The sequence below is a fragment of the Gopherus evgoodei genome, chromosome 10, assembly GCF_007399415.2.
Source record: "Gopherus evgoodei ecotype Sinaloan lineage chromosome 10, rGopEvg1_v1.p, whole genome shotgun sequence".
NCBI lineage: Eukaryota > Metazoa > Chordata > Testudines > Testudinidae > Gopherus > Gopherus evgoodei.
Window position 1 is genome coordinate 41618204 of NC_044331.1, and position 22399 is coordinate 41640602.

Consider the following 22399-nt stretch of genomic DNA (forward strand, 5'->3'; position numbering starts at 1 on the left):
TCCATTTGTTTGCATTTGGAAAGAAAGATGATGAAATTACATGGAGGAGCGAAGGGCGCAATTTTATATTCTTGCCTCAGGTGCAAAAAGAGCTAGTTACCCCTCTGACTGTCCCTATAAAATCAGGACATCTGGTCACCCTATCCCCCATGCTCGTCCTGTGCTGGCCCCTAGCGCTGGGTGCCATAAAGGCCAATACCAGCCAGCTGGACTTTACTCCCCGGCCCAGACACGTGTCTGGGCCGGGCAGCCGCCGCTGGTCTGGTCGCTCCTGCTCCAGGGAAGGGCGCGGGCTTTGCTAAGTGGGAGAAGGGCCGGGCGAGCACTGACGAGCTCATCACAGCTCCCGCCTCAGGAGGGAGAGTCCCCGCCCACGCCTGCCGCAGAGAACCACTGAGTCGTCGGTTCCGGTTCCGTTCCCGGCCAATAGGAGCGCGCCGCGGGGCGCGCGCGGGAAAAGCTGTGTGGGACCGGCGGGGCGGGCGAGCGCGGGCTCTTTCCCGCTCTGTCCGCTGCAGGCAGCGCGCGGGCCGAGCTCCCCCTCCCCTCAGCATGGTGCGGACCAAGGCAGATTGCGGCGGGGCCGGCGGGGCCTACCGGAAAGGTGCGGGCGGGAGCAGGTGGGGGGGCGGGGGCCGCCCAGGCCTCGGGGGGCTGGGGCCGAGCGCTCCCCGGCCGGGCACTAACCGCTCCCTCCCCTTGCAGTGGTCGCCGCCCGGGCTCCCCGGAAAGCGCTGGGCTCCAGCAGCGCCAACGCGGGCGCTTCGCCGCCTGCCAAGAAAGGTGAGTGCCGGGCTGGGGGATCGCGGGGCGGCGGCTGCCGCTGGCCTCGCAGCTCCTCGGGCCCGGGCCCACTGGCCACTCGTCATGGCGGGGCCGCGGGGACCGGGTCACGCGGCGGGTTGCAGCCTGGAGCCGCCCCCGCTTCTCTGTCCCGAGCAGCTCCGCGAGCCTGCGCCGGGCTGGGCACGCAGCCCCCGGCGGTGCGGCCCGTGACGGCCCCTCCGAGCAGGGACACGGGGATAGAGACACGCTAGGGAGCGATAGCAGCTGCCCAAGGCTTCTCACAGACACTCGTGTGAGACCGGCTGTGCAGTGAGGGCAGCGGTGTTAATCGCCCATGGACCCTAACGAACCACGGGCTTGGGCCTTCTCCACGGAAGCATTTGATACTTTGCTGCAAAGACGGGACCTAATTCAGCCTGCAAAACTTGCTTCTGGCTGAGAACTATTTGCCCAGAAGTTAGTCTGTAGATGGGATGTGATGATATGGAGCTGCAGCGAAACATCAGTTAGTGATGTGTTTAAGGAGTTTATGGTGAGCCATTTATTCTGTTTTCTCATTGAACTAGGAGATGTGTCCAGGATTGCTGAGCATGTTGTCTCAATGGCTAGCTTGATAAACTCATTTCCTTTGTAGTTGAAAGCAAGTATGCTGGTGGAAATCCAGTATGTGTGAGACCAACACCAACCTGGCAAAAAGGGATTGGCGAATTCTTCAGACAGTCCTCAAGACATGCAGAGAAAGAGAACCAGATGCCTGATGATGAAGAGGCAGGAAGCAGTGGAATAGGAAGGCTTACTAAGAAGTAAGGATTCATTTCTGTTGGGTTATGGAGGAGAAAGTACAAAATCAACAAATCATATCTTTTAATTTTTGTTCTCAACTGAGTACTTTGGCATCAAAGATGTCAGCATGAAGGACATGACTTCTCCCTCATAGTTAGGAAGTCCATATTTCCCAGAGGGAAAACAGGACACCATGTGGGGCTAGACTGAGCCATTTTCCCCCAGAATTGTCCCCAGTTGCTCTCCCACGGTGCTCCCGCACAACATGGGGCTGATGTAGCTGCTCGCCTGAGCCCTGCCTGCCCACTGCGTGAAGCTGGAGCTGGCATCACTGCTTGCTTGAGTCCTGCCTTTTCTTCTTCTCCCCCCCCCGCCCATTCCTCCAGCCTCTGCTTTTTTGACAAAAGTGGGCATGTGTCCCATTTGCTCTTGCCAAAAAAGTCAGGACGAGTGGTTAAAAACGGGACTGTCCTGGCCAAAATGGGATGTAGGGTCACCCTACTCAGACTTTATCTGATCTGCGTACCTGGTATAAACATGCAAACTTGAAACTTCCCAAAAGCAACAAACGTCTAACTCACTGAACAAAGAAATGCAAGAGAGTTCTCTTTTCTACTGGCCCCTGTGATTCTGACATCTTAAAACAATGTTATCTGATGGAGAAGGGCGCACACTTCTGTTCGATGAACAGTTGTCACAGACAAATATCACTGAAGTGAGCCAGTCTCTTACTCCTGTCATCCTAATCCAGGGGTTCTTAAACTGGGGGTTGGGAACCTCACGACCCCCTCAGGGGTATTACTGGGGAGGGGGGGGACACAAGCTGTCAGCCACCAACCCAGACCCTGTTTTGCCTCCAGCATTTATAATGGTGTTAAATGAAAAACACTTTTTAATATATTTATAAGGGGGGGTTTCTCTCAGAGGCTTGGTATTTGAAAGGGGTCACCAGTACAAAAGTTGGAGAACCGCTGACCTAATCTATTGAAAGACTCTAGAAAGTGCCTCAATGGGTGTAATATCTAACTCTATTAAAGGCTTAGACTAGACAACAAAGCAGACTTCTGAACTTGGAAGTGACCTGAGGTTGGCTGTGAAAGAAGCAGACACTGTGGCATATGATTGGAGCAGATTCAGTAGATGGGCAGAGTTGAATGCCTAGACAAGAAACTTAAACAAAATGCAGTATAGACATTAGACTCAAAGGGGTATGTGATGGGAGATTTGTAGCAATTATTTCAAATGGACTGAAGGGAAGCAAGTTGGGAAGAAGAGGCCGGGACTGCAGTAATCAAGACAGGAAGTAGGGCATGTGCAAGAAATCTTCTTTTTATTTGAAATGACTCACTCATTGGAACACTTACCTGAATTAGTTGGGCAATTTGTGCATTATTTAGGCCACAGTAAGGAAGGTAGGGTTAGCCTTGTGTTGCGTCTCATACGCTTCTGTTGTTTTCGGGGCAGGGTAAAGGTAAATAGATTACAGTAAACTGCACAGTATTCTTTAAAGTTGTACTTCCTTTTGATGAACAGGTTTTTGCCATTGTTTAAACGTTGGTGGCTGGATGCACCATGGCTGTCTGGATAAAATACTTGGACTGGCATCTTTGGCCCATCTTGAGATGGATGTCTGAGAAATGTTAGTGCTGTCCTCAGATTGCCTTTCCAATGGGAAAATGTTACCAGAAAGCAAGGTTCAGGGCTTGGAGTAGCAAATGCTTCTTGCGAAGCCAACAATTCCCGTCTTGTATAAATGATTACTCTCCTTATCTTACAAGAATTGTGCCCTGCCTCTGCTTTTGCTGATACTGCTCCCTTCAGCAGTACAGTAGTACCTCAGAGTTACGAACACTTTGGGAATGGAGGTTGTCTGGAACATTTAAGAGTTATGAACTGAACAAAACGTTGTGTTTTTTCTTTCAAAAACATACAACTGAATATTGACTTAATACAGCTTTGCAACTTGACTATGCAGAAGAAAGATGTTGCTTTCCCTTAATTTTTTTAATAGTTTACGTTTAACACAGTACTGTATTTACTTTTTTTTGGTCTCTGCTGCTGCCTGATTGTGTACTTCTGGTTCCGAGTGAGGTGTGTGGTTGACTGGTCAGTTCATAACTCTGAGGTTCTACTGGAGATATGCATATGTAAAGTAGCAAAGAGGGGAAACTTTCTACATACTGGTAACTGCAGTATGTTTAGAACTATATAGCTATGAAAGTGAAAATTGCTCACTATTCAAGGAGCAAATAGTCACTGAAGGGCTAAGATCGTGGCCTCCAGAAGGGAAAGTCTAGCAGCCCATGGCACCTTTTAATAAGGGTGCAGCCAACTCTTTCTGGCTTAATCTAGAAAGGCTATCAGTTTCCTGTGATAAAATTTGACCTTTGAATCCACTCAGTCTTCCGGAGGCAGCTGAAGACCGATGAACTAGCAATAAGATGCTTAGGTAAATTCTTTGCTCTGAACATCCTTAATCTGTAGTCTTTTGCTATTCTAACTTGGTGTAACTCTGATCTGTGGAGACTGCATATTTTGTATTTCAGAACCTGAAGTGCTGTGCCTCTGCCTTAGCTAGTTCACATTTCAGCTGACTACAGAACTCTTATTTTTAGGCTTACTAAAATAAGAGGCTGTGTGATGTTTAACTCTGTGAAGGGGGTTCTTTATTTCCCCTTGGAGATCTAGGGGGAAGTGGGCTAGGTGCAGACGCTACGTCTTGGGTCTTGTTGGGAATCCTTAGACTCCTAACAGGAAAGGCTTTAACCTGAGTCCTTTAAGGATGACTTAAGGGATCCTTCACCATTCTACTGTTTTATCTCCCTGCAATCCACCCCATACTTTTGTGTAGGGATAGAAGTATGCTGTAGAGTAGACAAATGGTTCTCAGCCTCTTCACACCAAGACTATTTGGCAGTATGGGAAGGGCAAGCTGAAAATCTTTGCTATAGATAGTTACTTTTTGGTCCAGCTCCAAAGCCCTGTCGTCTTAAGATAATGACTAGTGTGTTCTTGTTTTTACCTCTTCACCTGGATGCTCTGCTGCAGTTTTACCCTTCAGTGAAGCAAGAGTTGTTTTAGTCCAGGGGTGGGCTCCCACTGGGGAGTGGGGTCAGGGGGCTTGCTCCGCTCTGGTGCTCCAGTGTGGCTCTCGGAAAAAGTGGCATGTCCCCCCTCCTGCTCCTATGCTGCCCCAACCCCCTTCCCACCCTCCAAACCCCTCTGTCTCATCCTGGATCACCTTCCTGCACCCCAAGCCCCTCAGCCCCACCCCAGATCCTGTACCCCCAGCTGGACCCCTCACCCACACCCCCCATACCTCCTGATCCAGCCAGGAGCCCCCTCTTGCACCCTGAACTCTTCATTTCTGGCCCCACCTCAGAGCCCACACCCCCAGCCAGAGCCCTCATCCCTTCCCCTTCCCATACCTCAAACCCAATTTTGTGAGCATTCATGGCCCACCCTACAATTTCTATACCCAGATATGGCCCCTGGGCCAAGAAGTTTGCCCACACCTGATCTAGTCACACACCGTTTTCTTCTAGTGCCCCATGCTGGCCGCCTTCCCCGACTTGTTTACTATGCTCAGAGCCTCTCAGCTCCACAGAAGCTATGGAAGGTGGGTGTGTGGTCACCTTTAGATAAAGAAAGAAAGGTGGCTGAACCAATTCCTTCCATCAAGGAAGGGTTCTCAGGTGGGTACCTAATGCAGCATAAAATCCACTGCACTTGAGTGAGCTTCCAAAGGGGAAAGGCTTCTTAGGAACTCTATACGTGAGTTAAAGTGGCTTTTACCTTTTGGCTGTTTTGCTGAAGAGTGAGTTGACTACTGTATATTGATTTGAGGGTTCCTTACTATATTTCATCAGTGTACAAAAGAATACTGAGATCTGTTAAGGGCCACTTATTCTAGTAGTCTACATTTCTTAATCTTGTATGTCAGAGGCTCCCTGAAGAGCATGGTTAGAAGAACCTCTCAACCAGCATATTTGTCAGTCACATTTGAAAGTTAAAATTCTCTCCTATTCCTACAGAGCTCGTCCCTTGACTCCAGATCCCACAGAAGATGGTGCATCCTCTGAAGATGAGCAAATGTGATTCTGTCCTGCCTCTTTCTTACTGACTGTGCATTTCTTATACTTGAGTTGGGCTTTCTTGTACATTTTGTATATATCTTTTTTTACATTCCTGATGGCTTTTTTGTTTAGTTATTGTACAGAACTTTAAATAAAGTAACATTAGGCTTTTTACTCAATCATCCTCAGAAGTACTTCAAAAGTTTGAGTGATTGCAAGGAAGTTTCTCGTAAAATTAATATATATCTCTTGAAGCTTAGCATTCATTATAAAGCACTGTTTAAGTAGTCCTTTTTATCATCTTGCTTAAAATGGCTTTTTTGGCTTCCCTAATGATTCCACTGTAGTGTGCTGCTTATGTTGTTGAAAACTGGTGCCATATTTGTGCTTTACTGCCTAAAAGGCAGTGTGATTTTTTTTTCTATTAAATGGAAGTATTCTACAAAGAAATCTGAATTGGTATCTTCATTGAAATCTGAAGTGCCCGACCTTGCCCTCTCAGGATACTGAGGGCAGAGATTGAAAATACACTTACACTTCTCTGAGAGGGGTCCAAAACACTTCATAGAAGAGAGGCACTTGAACAATCATGCTGAAATAACTCAGTGCATAGTAGACAGCACACTACATATGTAAATAGAGATGGGTGAGCTGACTATTGTACTCCGCAGAACCTAGCCCAGTGAGGCTCTCATGCAGTTGAAGCTGGTAGGTGCTGTTTTGTGAAGCTTGTAGTCTGACTTTCCAAGATAAGTCCAACTCCACTGGTAAATAAAAATTGTTTGTAAAAAGTCAGCTGCAGTTGGAGACAAACAGCACTCTTTAAAAAACAATCTAGTTTATACCAGTCAAAGGGTCTTTGAGGCTCCTGGTAAAGTTATGTGTTAAGACAAGCTGAAAGATCCTAGAAAGGGAAGGAAACAGTTGAAATCAACAACATGTATTTTGAGTGGCTAATGGAGTGAGGCTGTCACCTCTTCCTGGATACGTTGAGACACACTCAATGGGGGCAGAGGGTGTATGCACTGGAAGGAATAAGATTAACTATTATGGCTGTCACCCCCACTGTCTCCTGAGACTCCAGGATCCATCATGACACTGGGTCTTCATTGTCCTGATCCTGAAAGGTGTCCTGGCTAGACCAGGCCAGAGAAGGAACCAGCGATATTGCCATCTCCACTGTCTTCAACAAATCCTAAACATTTGAGTCTGCTGTAACTCCCTCTCTTGTATCACTTTTCTTCCATATCTTTATTTCTTTATTTTCTTCTCTGTCTAGCATAGCTGGCCAAGCCTGTACCTTTTAAAACACTGCTGTGAGGCAGCTAAAAGCAATACCTTAAACAGATAGATACTGGTATAAGTACCAGGTCTTAAAGTGACTAATCAGATTGTGTGCTGTGCCTGTGCCTCTTCAATAGTGAGATTGCAAGTGAGTCAGGACCAGAGGCAACGTGTGTATTTTTAACTCTACTATTCTTTTGTCCTCTTTCTGTGTGTGTTGTTGTGTTTTGCCTTCAGGATCAGACTCCCGTAACAACAGCTCCAGCCTATCTCAGCTAACTTTTTCCTCTTTCCCTCCATCAAGGTCAATTAGTATGTCTGAAATATCAAATGGGGTTTTCCCTAAAAACATTCTACAGGCAACGGTAATAAGGGATATTGTTAAAATGAAAGCTTTATTTAATATTTACATTTTAACTGTTTTTTCTGTATGTTTTTAATAAAAGGATCACTACATTTTTTGTGGCAGTAGTTAGGATGGGAATAAGCTAGTGATCACTTGACTGACTAATCTGAAAGTGAACAAGAGTTTCTTTAACATCTTATCCTTTGTTAGGCTATACACATGTTTTAACACAACACTGCTGCTCTAATATAAACACGATGAGCAGCTGAAGAGAGTTCTATACTTAAATATTTCTGTACTGCGCCAAGGCATGTTCACACAAACTACTAAGTGGTGTGCCTAACTAAAGATCATTACAAATGGTGGTTTAAAAAAAAACAATCTCCCCATGTCTGCATGATGAATATATTGACCAAAACAGGTTTAACAGCAGGCCGCTGATCAACTAATATTGCCCTTTGAGCTCTAAAGTCCAAAATAAATCTCATCCTCTTTATTATGTATATAAGATGTAGGGAAATTGACAGGTGTGTTATAGCTATGCTGTTCTATCCTGATGTAAGAAAGCCCTAAGGTAAAGAAGCCAACTTAAACCTTTTAGGCTACCTTTATACAGTGTAAACACACAGTTCAATGCAAACTGCTCTTTTACATATCAGTTTAAAATCTCAATACTAGAAACTAAACACCAAATGGCAGTAACTGCAATTCTAACATCACATTTTGTACATAGATAGTAAAGCCAAAACTAATCAATATTAGGAAGAAAAGCAAACAACATCGTTATAGTTCTAAGTAGGATTGTTGATTAATCAGTTAACTAAAAAAGTAATTGCGATTAAAGATAAAACTGATTAAATTGCACTGTTAAACAATAGAATACCAATTGAAATTTATTAAATATTTTGGATGCTTTTTACATTTTCCTGTATGTTGCGTTGTAATTGAAATCAGTGTATATTTCTGATTAATATTTGCACTGTAAAAATAGTATCTTTCAATTCACCTGGTACAAGTTCTGTAGTGCAATCTTTGTTGTGAAAGTGCAACTTAAAAATGCAGATTTTTTTTCATAACTGCACTCAAAAACAAAATGTAAAACTTCAGAGCCTCATTTCTACTTGTTCAGTTAATCACTAAGACAAACAAGTTTGTTTACATTTACAGGAGCTAATGCTGCTGCCTTCTTATTTACAATGTCACCAGAAAGTGAGAACAGGTATTTGCATGACACTGTTGTAGTCAGCAGTGCAAGGTATTTACATGCCAGTTATACTAACCATTCATGCTTCAGCCACGTTCCAGAGGACATGCTTGCATGTTGATGATGATCGTTAAAAAAATGTGTTAATTAAATTTGGGACTGAACTCTTTGTGGGAGAATTGTATATCCCCTCCTCTGTTTTACCTGCATTCTGCCATCTGTTTCATGTTATAGCAGTCTCTGATGATGACCTAGCACATGTTCATTTTAAGAACATTTTTGCTGCAGATTTGGCAAAATGCAAAAAAAGTACCAATGTGAGATTTCTAAAGATAGCTACAGCACTCGACCAGGGCTGCCCGGAGGGAGGGGGCAAGTTGGCAATTTGCCCCAGGCCCCAAAGGGCCCCCCATGAGAATATAGTATTCTATAGTATTGTAGCTTTTTTTATGGAAGGGGCCCCCGAAATTGCTTTGCTCCAGGCCCCCTGAATCCTCTGGGCGGCCCTGCACTTGACCCAAGGTTTAGGAATCTGAAGTGCTTTCCAAAATCTGAAAGGGATGAGGTGTGGAGCATGCTTTCAGAAATCTTAAAAGAGCAACACTCTGATGCGGAAACTATGGAACCTGAACCTCCAAAAATGAAAATCTTCTGCTGGTGGTGTCTGACTAAGATAATAAAAATGAACATGTGTCAATTCACACTGCTTTGGATTGTTATTGAACAGAACCCGTCATCAGAATGGACCCATGTTCCCTGGGATGGTGGTTGAGGCATTAAGGGACATATGAATCTTTAGCACGTCTGGCACGTAAATATTTTGTGACACTGACAACAGGTGATGACATAAACAAGAAGCAGTCAGCATTATCTCCTGCAAATGTAACCAAACTTGTTTGTCTGAGCAATTGGCTGAACAAGAAGTAGGACTGAGTGGACTTGCAAGCTCTAAAATTTTACATTTGTTTATTTTTGAATGCAGGTTTTTTGTACATAATTCTACATTTATAAGTTCAACTTTCATGATAAAAAGAGTATCAAGTTTCCTCCCCCACTCTGAACTTTAGGGCACAGATGTGGGGACCTGCATGGATACTTCTAAGCTTAATTACTAGCTTAGATCTGGTAACACTGCCACCATCCAGAAATTTCAGTGTCTGGAACACTTTCTGTCCCCCCAAAACCTTCCCCTTCCTGGGCAGCGTTGAGAGGCTTTTTCACCAAGGTCCTGGTGAACACTGATCCAACTCCTTGGATCTTAACACAAGGAGAATTTAACCACCACCCTCCTCCTTTCCCCCACCAGTTCCTGGTGAGTCCAGATCCAATCCTCTTGCATCTTAAAAAAAGGAAGCTTTTAATTAAAGGAAGAAAGGTGAAAATCATCTCTGTAAAATCAGGATGGAAAATACTTTACAGAGTAATCAGATTCATATTGCCCAGAGGAACCCCCTCTTGCCTTAGGTTCAAAGTTACAGCAAACAGAGGTAAAATCCTCTCAGCAAAAAGGAACATTTACAAGTTGAGAAAACAAAAATAAGACTAACATGCCTTGCCTGGCTGTTACTTACAAGTTTGAAACATGAGAGGCTGATTCAGAAAGATTTGGAGAGCCTGGATTGACGTCTGGTCCCTCTTAGTCCCAAGAGTAAACAACCCCCAAAACAAAGAGCACAAACAAAAGACTTCCCCCCACCAAGATTTGAAAGTATCTTGTCCCCTTATTGGTCCTCTGGTCAGGCGTCAGCCAGGTTTACTGAGCTTCTTAACCCTTTACAGGTAAAAGAGGCATTAACCCTTAACTATCTGTTTATGACAAAGAGATTGCCCTACAGTACTTGTATTAGGTGAATTGAAAAATACTATTTTTTTTTTACAGTGCAAATACTTTTAATCAAAAATAAATATGAAGTGAGCACTGTACACTTTTTATTCTGTGTTGTAATTGAAATCAATAAATAGGAAAATGTAGAAAACATCCAAAAATATTTAAATTAATGGTATTCTATTATTGTTTAACAATTGCTTGACAGCCCTAGTTGTAAGTACTGTAATAGTCTCAATAGAGGTGCCTCTTGTGAGGCTCTCAATCTAGACAAACTGAGTCTTGCTGCTGTAACACCCACAACTTGACAAGTACTAGTTTTTTATGCTTCTGTGAGGACAAACTTTTAAGTTAAACTGCCAGTTGGACTGAGTTGTTGGGGCTCCAATTGAGCCCTTATCTAAAAACAGAAATTGCACCATCTAATTAATTTAGTAAAAGAAGTGCAAACCTTTGTGTGGACAGTCATCGATTTAGGACTGCCTTTTGTTGATTTAGCTTGCAATTGTAAATTTAACTCAGTTCCTGACTAAACACCTAATTGCAGTGCTTTTTCTTCAGAAGATTAGAGCCCTTGGTGATAAAAGTTAGAGCTGCATGGCAGAATAAGGGCCTGGTCCCTCTGCAGCTTAGATCCATGATTTGTCTTTTATGAGCAAAGGTAAATGTCTCCTAAGGAGGGAGATAAAGCCTCTCTCCCAGGTGCGATAATCTTAAGGAAACTGAGGGGGATCCTCATGTACCTGTCACTTAATTTTTTCTGTCAAAGGGAATGATCTAGGCATTCACCCTGCCCATTCTAAAATCTGATTTTACTCTCCTTGATAACACAAGGTAAATTCACTGTCTGCAGTTACTCCTGAAGAATAGGCCTATTTAGTGAATTGCAAGCTATGGAAAGGAGAAAATTATAAGAACTATCTATACTTGAAAAGAGAAAGAATGTAAAGGGCAACATGAATCAACAGAAGGCTCTCCCTGACCAACGAACAAGAAATAAAGCTCTACCACCTGGACCAGAGGCCTTTACCCAAAGCAGCTATGTTGTTCCCGTTGTTCCACACTTGGAAGTGTTAAAGTCATACAGAAGGCAAGTCTAGCAACAGTTATTGCAAAGGCAGAATGTCAAGTGAACTGCATACTAAAAAATAATTCAAGATACAGTAATATACATGTCTGCCCTGCCATAAAGACTAATAGCAAACAAAACTAGAGTGGAGGTGCTAAAAATGGTTCTGGCTTATAACAAAGTAATTTGTTTAGCAGACATATTAAAAGGAAAACCTGATGAGCTTTAAATCATTAACTGAAGTCTTGAAATAAGAACGGCCCTCCTGGGTCAGAGCAATGGTCCATCTAGCACAGTATCCTGTCTTCTGACAATGGCCAATGCCAGCTGCCCCAGAGGTAATGAACAGAACAGAGTAATTATCAAGTGATCCATCGCCTGTTGCCCATTCCCAGATTCTGGTAAACAAGTCATTGCCTTCTCATGGAAAGGGAGAACAAATTGCAAAGGCACATAAAATGGTGACCTTCAGATTTGAGAACTACTGTGTGTCCTGTAGACTTACAGCAGGGAGAAATTTAATTCCTAGGCCTTGTCTACACACAGCAATTGCACTAATATAGTGAAACTGGTCCAAGCCCCTGTTTAGGCATATACAAAGATAGAAGGTCAAGGGTCCCAGTGCCCTTCATCAGGTGCCCGGGACCATCAGGGACCTCCCCTGATCTCACCCCAGCCCCAACACACCTTCTACATCAGAGTGATAGGTGGGCAGTTGGCCCAGGAGCCAGCTGAGAGCTCATCCCAGCTGCAGCCAGAGTCTGGCTCTTTGGCACCTCTGCCCTGGCTCGATGGGGAGGGGGAAGAATCTGGCCCGAGAGCTCTGCCTGGGCGCTGCTGGTTTCTCCTGCAGCCGTCGTGTACAGCAAGACAGGAGCGGTGGTGACCATGCTGAGCAAGGCACAGAAGGATGCCAGCTGCAGAGAGATCCCTGCCCATGTTGCTATGGTTAGTAAAAGAGACTGTGGCTGGAGAAACAGACACACACGGGAAAGGGGGTGTTATTGTCTCCTTCCCTCGATGAGCCAGCAGATGGAAATTCCTGGGTATGGGCTCCAATGCCCATTCACATAGCCCTGGACACAGGCTGCCAGTGCCTCTGTCCCTGTTCCCCGAAGAGAAAACCCACCTCCCCAGGCCGGGGCTCACTGCTCACGCTCGGCCTGTGCCTTTCCCTGCAGCTCATTGTGAAGTACCTGCAGTCCCGTGACCTCATGCCCTTCAGCATCACCCTGCTGATGGGCCTGCTGGAGAAGGGGGAGTGTGCTGACCAGCTAGCAGGCGTCATGGAGGCGGTGCTGAGAGAGCAAGAATCAGAGCTGCTTGTGTGCTGTACATTGTGTGCTGCTGTGCACAGCCACTATAGTGACCATTTCTCTAGCTATTATAAAGATGTCCTTTCAGGTATGCTTATTTCTAGGGGTCTGGCAATGTGGAACTCGATCCTGCTAGCATGTAGTCAAGTAGGTGAGGACACAAACTGCCATTCAGCAGCCAAGTTCAGCCCTGGCACCATGCAGGCTAGATTGAAATTGTACTCACTATGGCAGAATGTGGCCCTGTATGTGGGAGTCTGAAGTTGCAATAAGGAACAATATCACTTTTTAAAACAACTACAGAATTCCTAGACAAAACAAAAAAGAGCTTTGTAAAGGTGTAGTTAGACTGAAGTTCCTAAGTTTTCACAGAATGACTTAAAACAACTTTGCATTTTAAAAATCTTTAAATGCCTGAAAATCCAGAGTTAAAAGCCAATAAACCCAAGCATTCAAGGTATGGAAATACACAGGTAATGTTGCCCGGACAACCCTAACATTGCCCTTACAGCGTCATCTGCAGACCCATCAGAAGCTTAGATACAATCTTATCCACCAAACACATACAGCCACAATGCCTCAGGGACCCAAAGTATAAAGAATACAATTTACTAGAATACTCCTAATCTTACAGGGTGAAATTCATTCTGTGCAGAGAGCCAGCAAAAGGCCTATGCACCACTTAAGCCGGCAGACATAATAAATTTCATCCACTGTTTACATGCTGCAGTACAGTTGAAACTCAGCAGCACCCATTTACAGCGCTCTAATCTCCTTTACAGACATGCATACGCCACAGAAAATAGACACACTTTATTATTTTCTGAATCAAAGTAAAGCAGACCAAGAACAATCATTTCTCATTTCCCAAAAGGTGCTGCTGCCGCCACTAAGTATATTAGTATCACTCAGAGGTGAAAGTAAGCCGGCTTGCTATGGTACGGCGTACCAGCAATAGCCAGTATACAGCTGACCATACTGGCAGGGGGCAGCTTCCCCAGACTGGCAATTTAAAAGGGCCCTGGGCTCCGAGCAGCAGCCGGAGCACCTGGACCTTTAAATCTCCACTAGAGCCCTGCAGCCGGAGCCCTGGGGCAGTAGCAGCGACCAGGAGCCCCAGGGCTCCGGCAGTGATTTAAAGGGCCCAGAGCTCCCAGCTGCTGCTACTGCTTCGAAGCCCCAAGCCCTTTAAATCGCTGCTGGAGCCCCGGGCTAGCAGCGGTGGCTGAGAGCCCCAGTGCTCCGACGGCGATGTAAAAGTCCTGGGGATTTAAAGGTCCAGCCCCTTCCCGTTGAGGCCCACCCTCTGCTCAGGACCCCAGCCCTGCATACCAGTAAGTCACTTCAGTAACTTTCACCCCTGGTATCACTGGGCACAGATTTATATCTATAGATACAAACCTCCTTGACCCTGAGCCTTAAATTATGTTATTATATGGTGGTGAAAGGTCACAGAGTGTTATAGACAAGTATGTATAAAACCAAGTACCTGTTGTACAGTTTGCATATTGAGTATAGTGAATGTGGACAAGCAAAAAGGTGGCCTTTGTACCTACAATATAAATCTTTAAAGACCATAGGGAAGAATACGTCCTTGAAAACTTCTTAAAGTGAATTATCAATTTGAAATCTAGTAAATAATAATAATAATTAATAATAATAAAAGTCAATATATAGTTTCAGGTTCTACCTGACCTTGCGTTCCTCTGCCAATTTTTGTGGTTTTACAATTTTTTAAAAATGTTTCTTCTTTAGTGCTTTGTGTAAATCCACACAGTGAAACTTCTAACAGTCTCATTGCTTCACCTGTAGAGTCAAACAATACACAAAGTTTTGTCAAATTCACGAAGTAAAGAAACAGACATTAGAATATGTCACTCTAATTTCATTCATTTATAGCATAGCCATAACCAGTAACATTTTCAGAGAGATGTGTTGTTTTAATTGCAGGTGTCCATTTGAAATTAAATTTGAACTGAAAATAAGAATGGTGCAAAGATTTAAAACCAGAGAAAGGGATATACTAGTTAGGAAATATGAAGGCAGCAAAAATGCTGCCCTGGATAATGCTGCCCATAGGTATTACACACTACAAGAAAAACAGCGAGGAGTGTGGTGGCACCTTAAAGACTAACAAATTTATTTGGGCATAAGCTTTTGTGGGTAAAAAACCCACTTCTTCAGACACATTGTCAGTCCATACATATGAAGAAGTGGGTTTTTTACCCACAAAAGCTTATGCCCAAATCTGTTGGTCTTTAAGGTGCCACCTGACTCGTTGTTTTTGTGGATACAGACTAACAAAGATACCCCTCTGATACTTGGTACAGTACAAGAAAGGATTTTTTAAAAAACGAACATAAGAACGGCCATATTGGGGCAGACCAATGGTCCATCTAGCACAGCATCCTGTCTTTCAACAGTATCCAATGCCAGATGCTTAAGAGGGAATGAACAGAACAGAGCAATTATGGAGTGATCCACCCCTGTCATGCACTCCCAGCTTCTAGCAGTCAGAGGTGCAGGGACACCCAGAGCATGGGGTTGTATCCCTACCCATCCTGGCTAATAGCCATTGATGACTTATCCTCCATTAATTTATCTACTTTTTTTTTGAACCCAGTTATACTTTTGACCTTCACAACATCCTCTGGCAATAAGTTCCACAGGTTGACTGTGCATTGAGTGAAAAGTACTTCCTTTTGTTTGTTTTAAACCTGCTGCCTATTAATTTAATAAGGTGACCCCTAGTTCTTGTGCTATGTAAATGGATAAATAACACTTCTATAGTCACTTTCTCCAGGCCGTTCATGATTTTATAGAACTCTTATCATATTCCCCCTTAGTTGTCTCTTCCAAGCTGAACAGTCGCAGGCTCTTTAATCTCCCCTCATATGGAAGCTGTTCTATATCCCTAATAATTTTTGTTGCCTTTCTCTGGTATCTTTTCCAATTCTAATATATCTTTTTTTGAGATGGGGTGACCAGAATGCACATAATATTGAAGATGTGAGTGTACCATGGATTTATATAGTGGCATTATGATATTTACTGTCATTATCTAGCCCTTTCCTAGTAGTTCCCAACATTCTGGTTGCTTTTTTGACTGCCACTGCACATTAAGTGGATGTTTTCAGAGAACTATCCATAATGACTCCGAGATCTTTCTTGAGAGGTTACAGCTAATTTAGACTCCACATTTTCTCTGTATTGTTGGAATTGTTTTCCAATGTTCATTACTTTGCATTTATCAACACTGAGTTTCATTTGCCATTCTGTTGCCCAGTCAACCAGTTTTGTGAGATCCCTTACTCTTCACAGTCTGCTTTGGACTTAAATATTTTGAGTAATTTTGTGTCATCTGCAAATCTTGCCACCTCACTGTTTACCCATTTTTCAGATAATTTATAAATATGTTAAACAGCACTGGTCCCAACACAGACTCATGGGGCTCACCACTATTTACCTCTCTTCATTCTGAAAACGGAACATTTATTCCTACCCTTTGTTTCCTGCCCTTTAACCAATTACTGAACCATGAGAGGACCTTCCCTCTTATTCCATTACTGCTTACTTTGCTTCAGAGCCTTCGGTGAGGGACTTTGTCACAGGTTTTCTGAAAGTCCAAGTACACTGTATCCACTAAATCATCCTTGTCCATGTTTGGTGATCCCATCAAAGACCCTAATAGATTGGTGAGGCATGATTTCCCTTTACAAAAGCCGTATTGACTCTTCCCCAACAAATTATGTTCATCTGTGTGTTTGATAATTATGTTCTTTACTACAATTTGCCCAGTACTGAAGTTAGGCTTATTGGCCTATAATTGGCAGGATCTCCTCTGAAAACTTTTTAAAAAAGTTTTATCATATTAGCTTTCCTCCAGTCATCTGGTAGAGAAGCTACTTTAAGTGCTAGTAGTGCTAGCAGTAGTTCTGCAATTTCATGTTTGAGTTTCTTTAGAACTCTTGGGTGAATACCAGAGGGTTCTGGTGAATTGTTACTGTTTAATTTATCAGTTAGTTCCAAAACCTTCTCTATTCATGAAAATGGGAGAAGATAACATGAAAAGAAGAAACAATTCATTATGATTTAAGATTGACCAAGCTGTTAACTTCTTGTTTAAAACTCTCTTTAGTATTATCTACATTTAAAAAAAATCCTATTATTACAATAAGTGTCAGTAACAGGGCCATGTTATCCTATGTCAACTGCAGCAGTTGCCAGCATAGACCAAGCAAACCTTATTCTGTACCTTTTCAGTAACTGTGAGTAGAGCTGATCACAGTTTGCCCTTGGCTACTCTTGCAACTAAACTACTCTCAGTTATGCCCATTTTTAGCAATAGATTATTTTTGGAGATGGATCAAACAACCTAAACATTCCTCCCAATTAAGCTTAGCTAGAAGCTTCCTGTGAATGCAAAGAGACACACCCATTCCCTGTATAGCCTGGTTGGAGCTAACTGGACTCATCTGCTAGTATGAGTCAGCTGCAATTACCCAGACTTTTCTTAATGCAGAGTTTTAATATCTGAACCAGGGTGATTCAGTAGAAGAGCCGGGAATTACACTGCCCCCACCCGCCATATTTAATGGTATATTCCCACAATGGGATTATGCCCACTTTACAGAGGGAAATGGAGATTTAGGCCCTGATCCATAAAGGTACTTAAGTGCCTAACCCCCAGTTTTAATTTCCATGGCAATCCACAAAACTCCCACTCAACCCTGTAAGTGCCTAAACTCATTTGGTGCCTGTTTTCAGGGTAAAAGTTCCCTCATGCCTTGTTTTCTGCTTCTGAGCATGCCCACTGCCAACATCACTCAAGACATCTGTAGCCCTACCTTCTGCCTAAACCCCAAAGCTACCCATGAAGTCACCCATGGGTGAGTAGTCACTCACCTCTCTCACGTCAGGGCCTGTCCTGTAGCCATGCTCAGAGGCTGCGTACTGGTTTGGATCTCATTCAAAATCCAGTTGGAGATGGGAGGTGCCCAGCTTATAACTTCAGTTGTAAATCCCAGGCTCAACTCCCTCTTCTGCTTCATGGAGAGAAATGATTGGACCAGGGATCCCCCACCTCTTAGGTGATTGCTTTAATCACTGGGCTAAAAGTTATAAGATGGGCTCTCCCATCTGGGTCTCTTTCCATCTCTGTTGTTCTACTGGGATAACTAATAAAAGATGGATTGGAGCAGGGGACTGGATTATGGGTTTCTCACCTCCCAAAGGGGTACTCTCATAGGCGCCAACTTCCTCTCTGCCCCATTGGGTGCTGGACACCCTCCTGCCCCTTCACCACCCTCACCCTGTCCCAATTCCACCCGCTTGCCCCAAGTCCCCCTCCTTGCCCCGCCTCTTTATTGCCTCCTTCCCGAGCATGCCACATACCCACTCCTCCTCCTCCCTCCCTGAATGGTTTATTCCCACAATGGGATTATGCCTGCTTTACAGAGGGCACTGCCTAAGCACTGCCAAACAGCTGTTAGGTGGCAGGGGGAAGTGCTGGGATGGGGGGGAGTGGGGATGCGGTGCACTCAGGGGAGGAGAAGGTGGGAGCAGGGGGAGCTTCACTGCCAGTGGGGACACAGCACCTGCTAATTTTTTTCCCGTGGGTGCTCCAGCCCTGCAGCACCCACGGAGTTGTCGCCTATGGGTACCCTAACCACTGGATTATAGAGACTCTTTCTATCTCTTATTGTTCTGTCTCCCCCCACTTCCCCCACCCAGTGTGTATGAGTAATTATAAATAGTCATTGGCAGAGATAACAAGAGCACGAGAGAGAATTGTTGTAGGAGCACCAATGATCTGTATGCTATGTATAACCTGTATGCTTAAAAGGTCTGTTGCACTATCCCCACCTTTTGTCTCCTTTCCCTCTCTAAATACCTGTGAACTAGCTTTCCCCCTTCTGCTCCCTCCTGGAATTCTTGTGGAATGAATGGGCTGCTTGAACAGCTGGAAGATCAGAAGAGCTCCCAGATAGACCAGATGTCTGGGACTCTAATTAGGCAGTGCTCACACACCCAATGCATGAACAGTGCCCAAGGTGACATGTGACCAACCAGACGCGGCCAAGTCATCTCAAGTCACAGGCCATGAGGAGCAGGTCCTTAAAAGGGGAAGGGCCATGTGCTCAGCAGTGCACTCACAAGATTGTACCTCCCTTGAAGGCTCTTCGCCTGGACCACCTGGCCAGTGGTTCACCGCATTGCATTCCACCGTGCCTCGGGAAGACTTACCTTCATCGCACTGTCCATCATTGCACTGTGGGACACTTACCTTGAAGAATCCTGACGTTTCCAGTGCCATGCCTGTCCTGGGAGCGTGAGTATGCGAGTGTGAGTGTGACCTTCCCCCCCCCCCCCCCGCCGTTCTTTTGAGCTTAGCTATCAGTATAATAAAAGTGCTGCTTTCTGCCAAATTCCGGTGGGTCATTAGTCCTCCCTAAGCTTACTAGCTGGCCCAATTTCAGGTAACAAGAATGACTCTAGGGCACCTGTCAAGGTCTTTTCCCCACTTTGAACTTTAGCGTCCAAAAAGTGGGGACCTGCATGATCACTTTTAAGCTTAATTACCAGCTTAAATTTGGTACGCTGCCACCAGCCAAAAATATAGTGTTTGGCATACTTCCTGTTCCCCCAAAACCTTCCCTGGGGAACCCAAGACCCAAACCCCTTGGATCTGAACACAAGGAGAAATTAGGCTTCCCTCCCTCTTTTCCCCCCCAGACTTTCCCCTCCCTGGGTTACCCTGAGAGGCTACACTGATCCAAACTCCTTGGATCTTAGAACAAAGAGGAATTAACCTTCCCTCCCCCTCCTTTTCCCCCCATCAATCCCTGGTGAGTTCAGACTCAATCCCTTGGATTCCAAAACAAGGAAAATCAATCAGGTTCTTAAAAAGAAAGTTTTTAATTAAAGAAAGAAAAAGGTAAAAATTATCTCTGTAAAATCAGAATGTAAAATGTTTTACAGGGTATTCAGATTCATATAGCCTAGAGGGACTCCCCCCAGCCCCCAGCCTGAGATACAAAGTTACAGCAAACACAGGTAAAAATCCTTCCAGCAAAAGACACATTTACAAGTTAAGAAAACAAACATAAGACTAATCCGCCTTTCCTGCCTATTACTTACTATTTTGAAACATGAGAGACTGATTCAGAAAGATTGGAGAAAACCTGGGTGTACGTCTGGTCCCTCTTAGCCCCAAGAGCGAACAACGAACAAAACAAACAGCACAAGCAAAGATTTCCCTCCACCAAGATTTGAAAGTATCTTGTCCCCCCATTGGTCCTCTGGTCAGGTGTCAGCCAGGTTCACTGAGCTTCTTAACCCTTTACAGGTAAACGAGACATTAACCCTTAACCATCTGTTTATGACAGCACCCATGTGGGGGACCCAGTTTCTAGTCCCTCTGCTCCAATCACTCTTTCATTAGTTATCTACAGTGGAACAACATCAACAGGAGCGACTAAGGAAGTTTCACATCAGAATGTTCCATAGCTCAGTGGTTAGTACAACCTGCTGTGAGATAAAAGACCCCAAATCCTTTCTCCTCCTCTGCCTGAAAGGGGGAATTGAATCTGGGTCTTACACCTCTCAGGTGGGTGCACTAACAAGTGGGTGAGGAGATGGGCGGAGGCACCACACCTCCTTTGGTTATTTTGTGTGGAGCAAGGCAGGCATTTAACTCATTCCCACAGGAAACTACTTACATGCCTAAACTGCCCACTTCCAGGAGAGGGGTTCCCATTCATGGATCACTAACAGAGATAGGTACCTTCCTGCAGCCCAGCTTTAGCCATCTATCTCTGAAAGAGGGGAATACTCCCCTGTTGGGGTGCACCGCTGTTGCTAACAACTTCCATTGGTTAGATTAGGCAGCTCCTTTCCTAGCATTCTGGCTTTTGTGAATCACATTCTAAGGGGCCTGTCTCTCTCCATTCATTGCATGAAGAGCCTGGGCGCCTAACAGGCTTTGTGGGTGGCATTCTCATTCCTGTGATTTTCTAGGCGCTGAAAAGTTAGGTGCTGCAACACTGAGGTTGCAGCTCCTAGGTCCCTTTATGGATCTGGCCCTAAGTAACTTGACCAATTCAAGCAAGAAGTCTGTGACGGAACTGATAATTTAATCAGGATTTCATGAATTCTGGCTGAGTAGGTTATCCACCAAATCATCCTTCCTCCTAGAGCCTGTCATTGTCTTACAAAGGGAAATACGGACACGGGCCCACCCCAAACACCAGGCAGGCAGATATGTTCTACACTAGCTACATGTTCTTGGTGGCCTTTCAGTCCCAGACTAGGCACATTTTCTCTAAAATAAGATGCAGGAGGCATTTTTTGGGAAAAGTAAGTGAAGAAGTTGTCTTTCATAATTTGAAAGAGTTGAATCTGAAAAAAAATATGTTTCCAAAGCTGAATTTTGAATTTTTCACCTGCTAAATTGGAGTTCTAAATTTAAGTAATATATGACAAATTAGTACATTTCTATGGTTTTTATTCCACTAGAAAGGGTTTCTATGTAGACATTGCTTAGATAAGCAGAATTTAATGGTTCCTACATGTGCCGACACACTCTTTGCATTTACAGGCCCCAATATATGCCAATGTGGAATTTCTGACATATCCACACAGGTAACAATTTCTGCACAGCTTGTGGGGATTGGCTCCAGTGACCATAGCTTGGGTTCCAGTTTTCCATTGTGGTTGATCCAATCCATCTTCTCTGGGGAGGGTAGTGTGGGTTTATTGCAATTTGCCTGGCTCCACATCATGGCTTGAAAGGGAGCTCTTTGGAGGTGATAGCACATTAAACACTGTCATGAACAGTTTTGTACAAATCACACATTATCTTCAAAAGAAACATTTTTTTTCACAGCTGCATCACATTGGCAGCTCATAGTCATCCTGTGATCAACCAATACACCCAGGTCTTTCTCCTCCTCTGTCACTTCCAACTCATAAGTCCCCAATTTACAACAGAAGCAAAAAGCTGCTAGGATAAGTTCCAGCTGATGCTGCAGTCTTCTGACTTGATTAAACTGAAGATCTAGTAACTGAGTAGTTTACCTTTGTACTCAAAAGAATGACAGGAGAACCATACATCATCTATGGAACAAGCTGAGTAAAAGTGTAGGACAATGTCACATATACTTTAGGTGTAAATATTTTTTGGTTCCTTAACAAATTAGCAGCTCTCTTTAGCCTGATTCTTTGTTGATTTAGAGCTGTCTTCAGCACTCCCTTTGCCTACATCCAGTGCTTCGAGACTGAGGTCTATCGCGTACACAATCATAGTGTTTAAGGTCACTAAACACCCAGCCACCCTGATGTGAACGTTGAATTTTTTTAGCCTAAGTGGTAACATTGCACTTTATTTTGTGGAACAGTTTAATAGTTTTTCCTCCTTGCTCTCTGTCTCTTCCTGCTGGGTGAGGAAGCCCCATGAGATAACTGGGTTGTATAAATACACAGGTGGAACTACCAGAAAAGCTCAGCCGGCTGTCATCGGGTATCTCAAGCCACATGCTAAGGAGCACTGAATACAGACTGAGTCATTCGTTCTTCTCCTCCCGTTCTTTGAGTTTGGAGGCTGTTGAACCCCAGATTTGCCTGTCCTGGGACACTGCCCCACATGCATGTCTGTAAAGCTGGGCCCTTGTAGTACTTTCAAGGGAGCCAGAACATCTGGCGAGTGCTGT

General features: G+C 44.3%; 1 protein-coding gene across 1 annotated transcript; it reads left to right on the forward strand.

Moving 5' to 3' along the window:
* Positions 1-419: 419 nt before the first annotated feature.
* Positions 420-6095, forward strand: PCLAF (PCNA clamp associated factor). Its single transcript, XM_030579005.1, has 4 exons — positions 420-604; positions 706-783; positions 1421-1589; positions 5604-6095. Exons 1-4 carry the CDS (start codon positions 553-555, stop codon positions 5665-5667), a joined length of 363 nt encoding a protein of 120 aa, XP_030434865.1. The 5' UTR covers positions 420-552; the 3' UTR covers positions 5668-6095.
* Positions 6096-22399: the final 16304 nt, after the last annotated feature.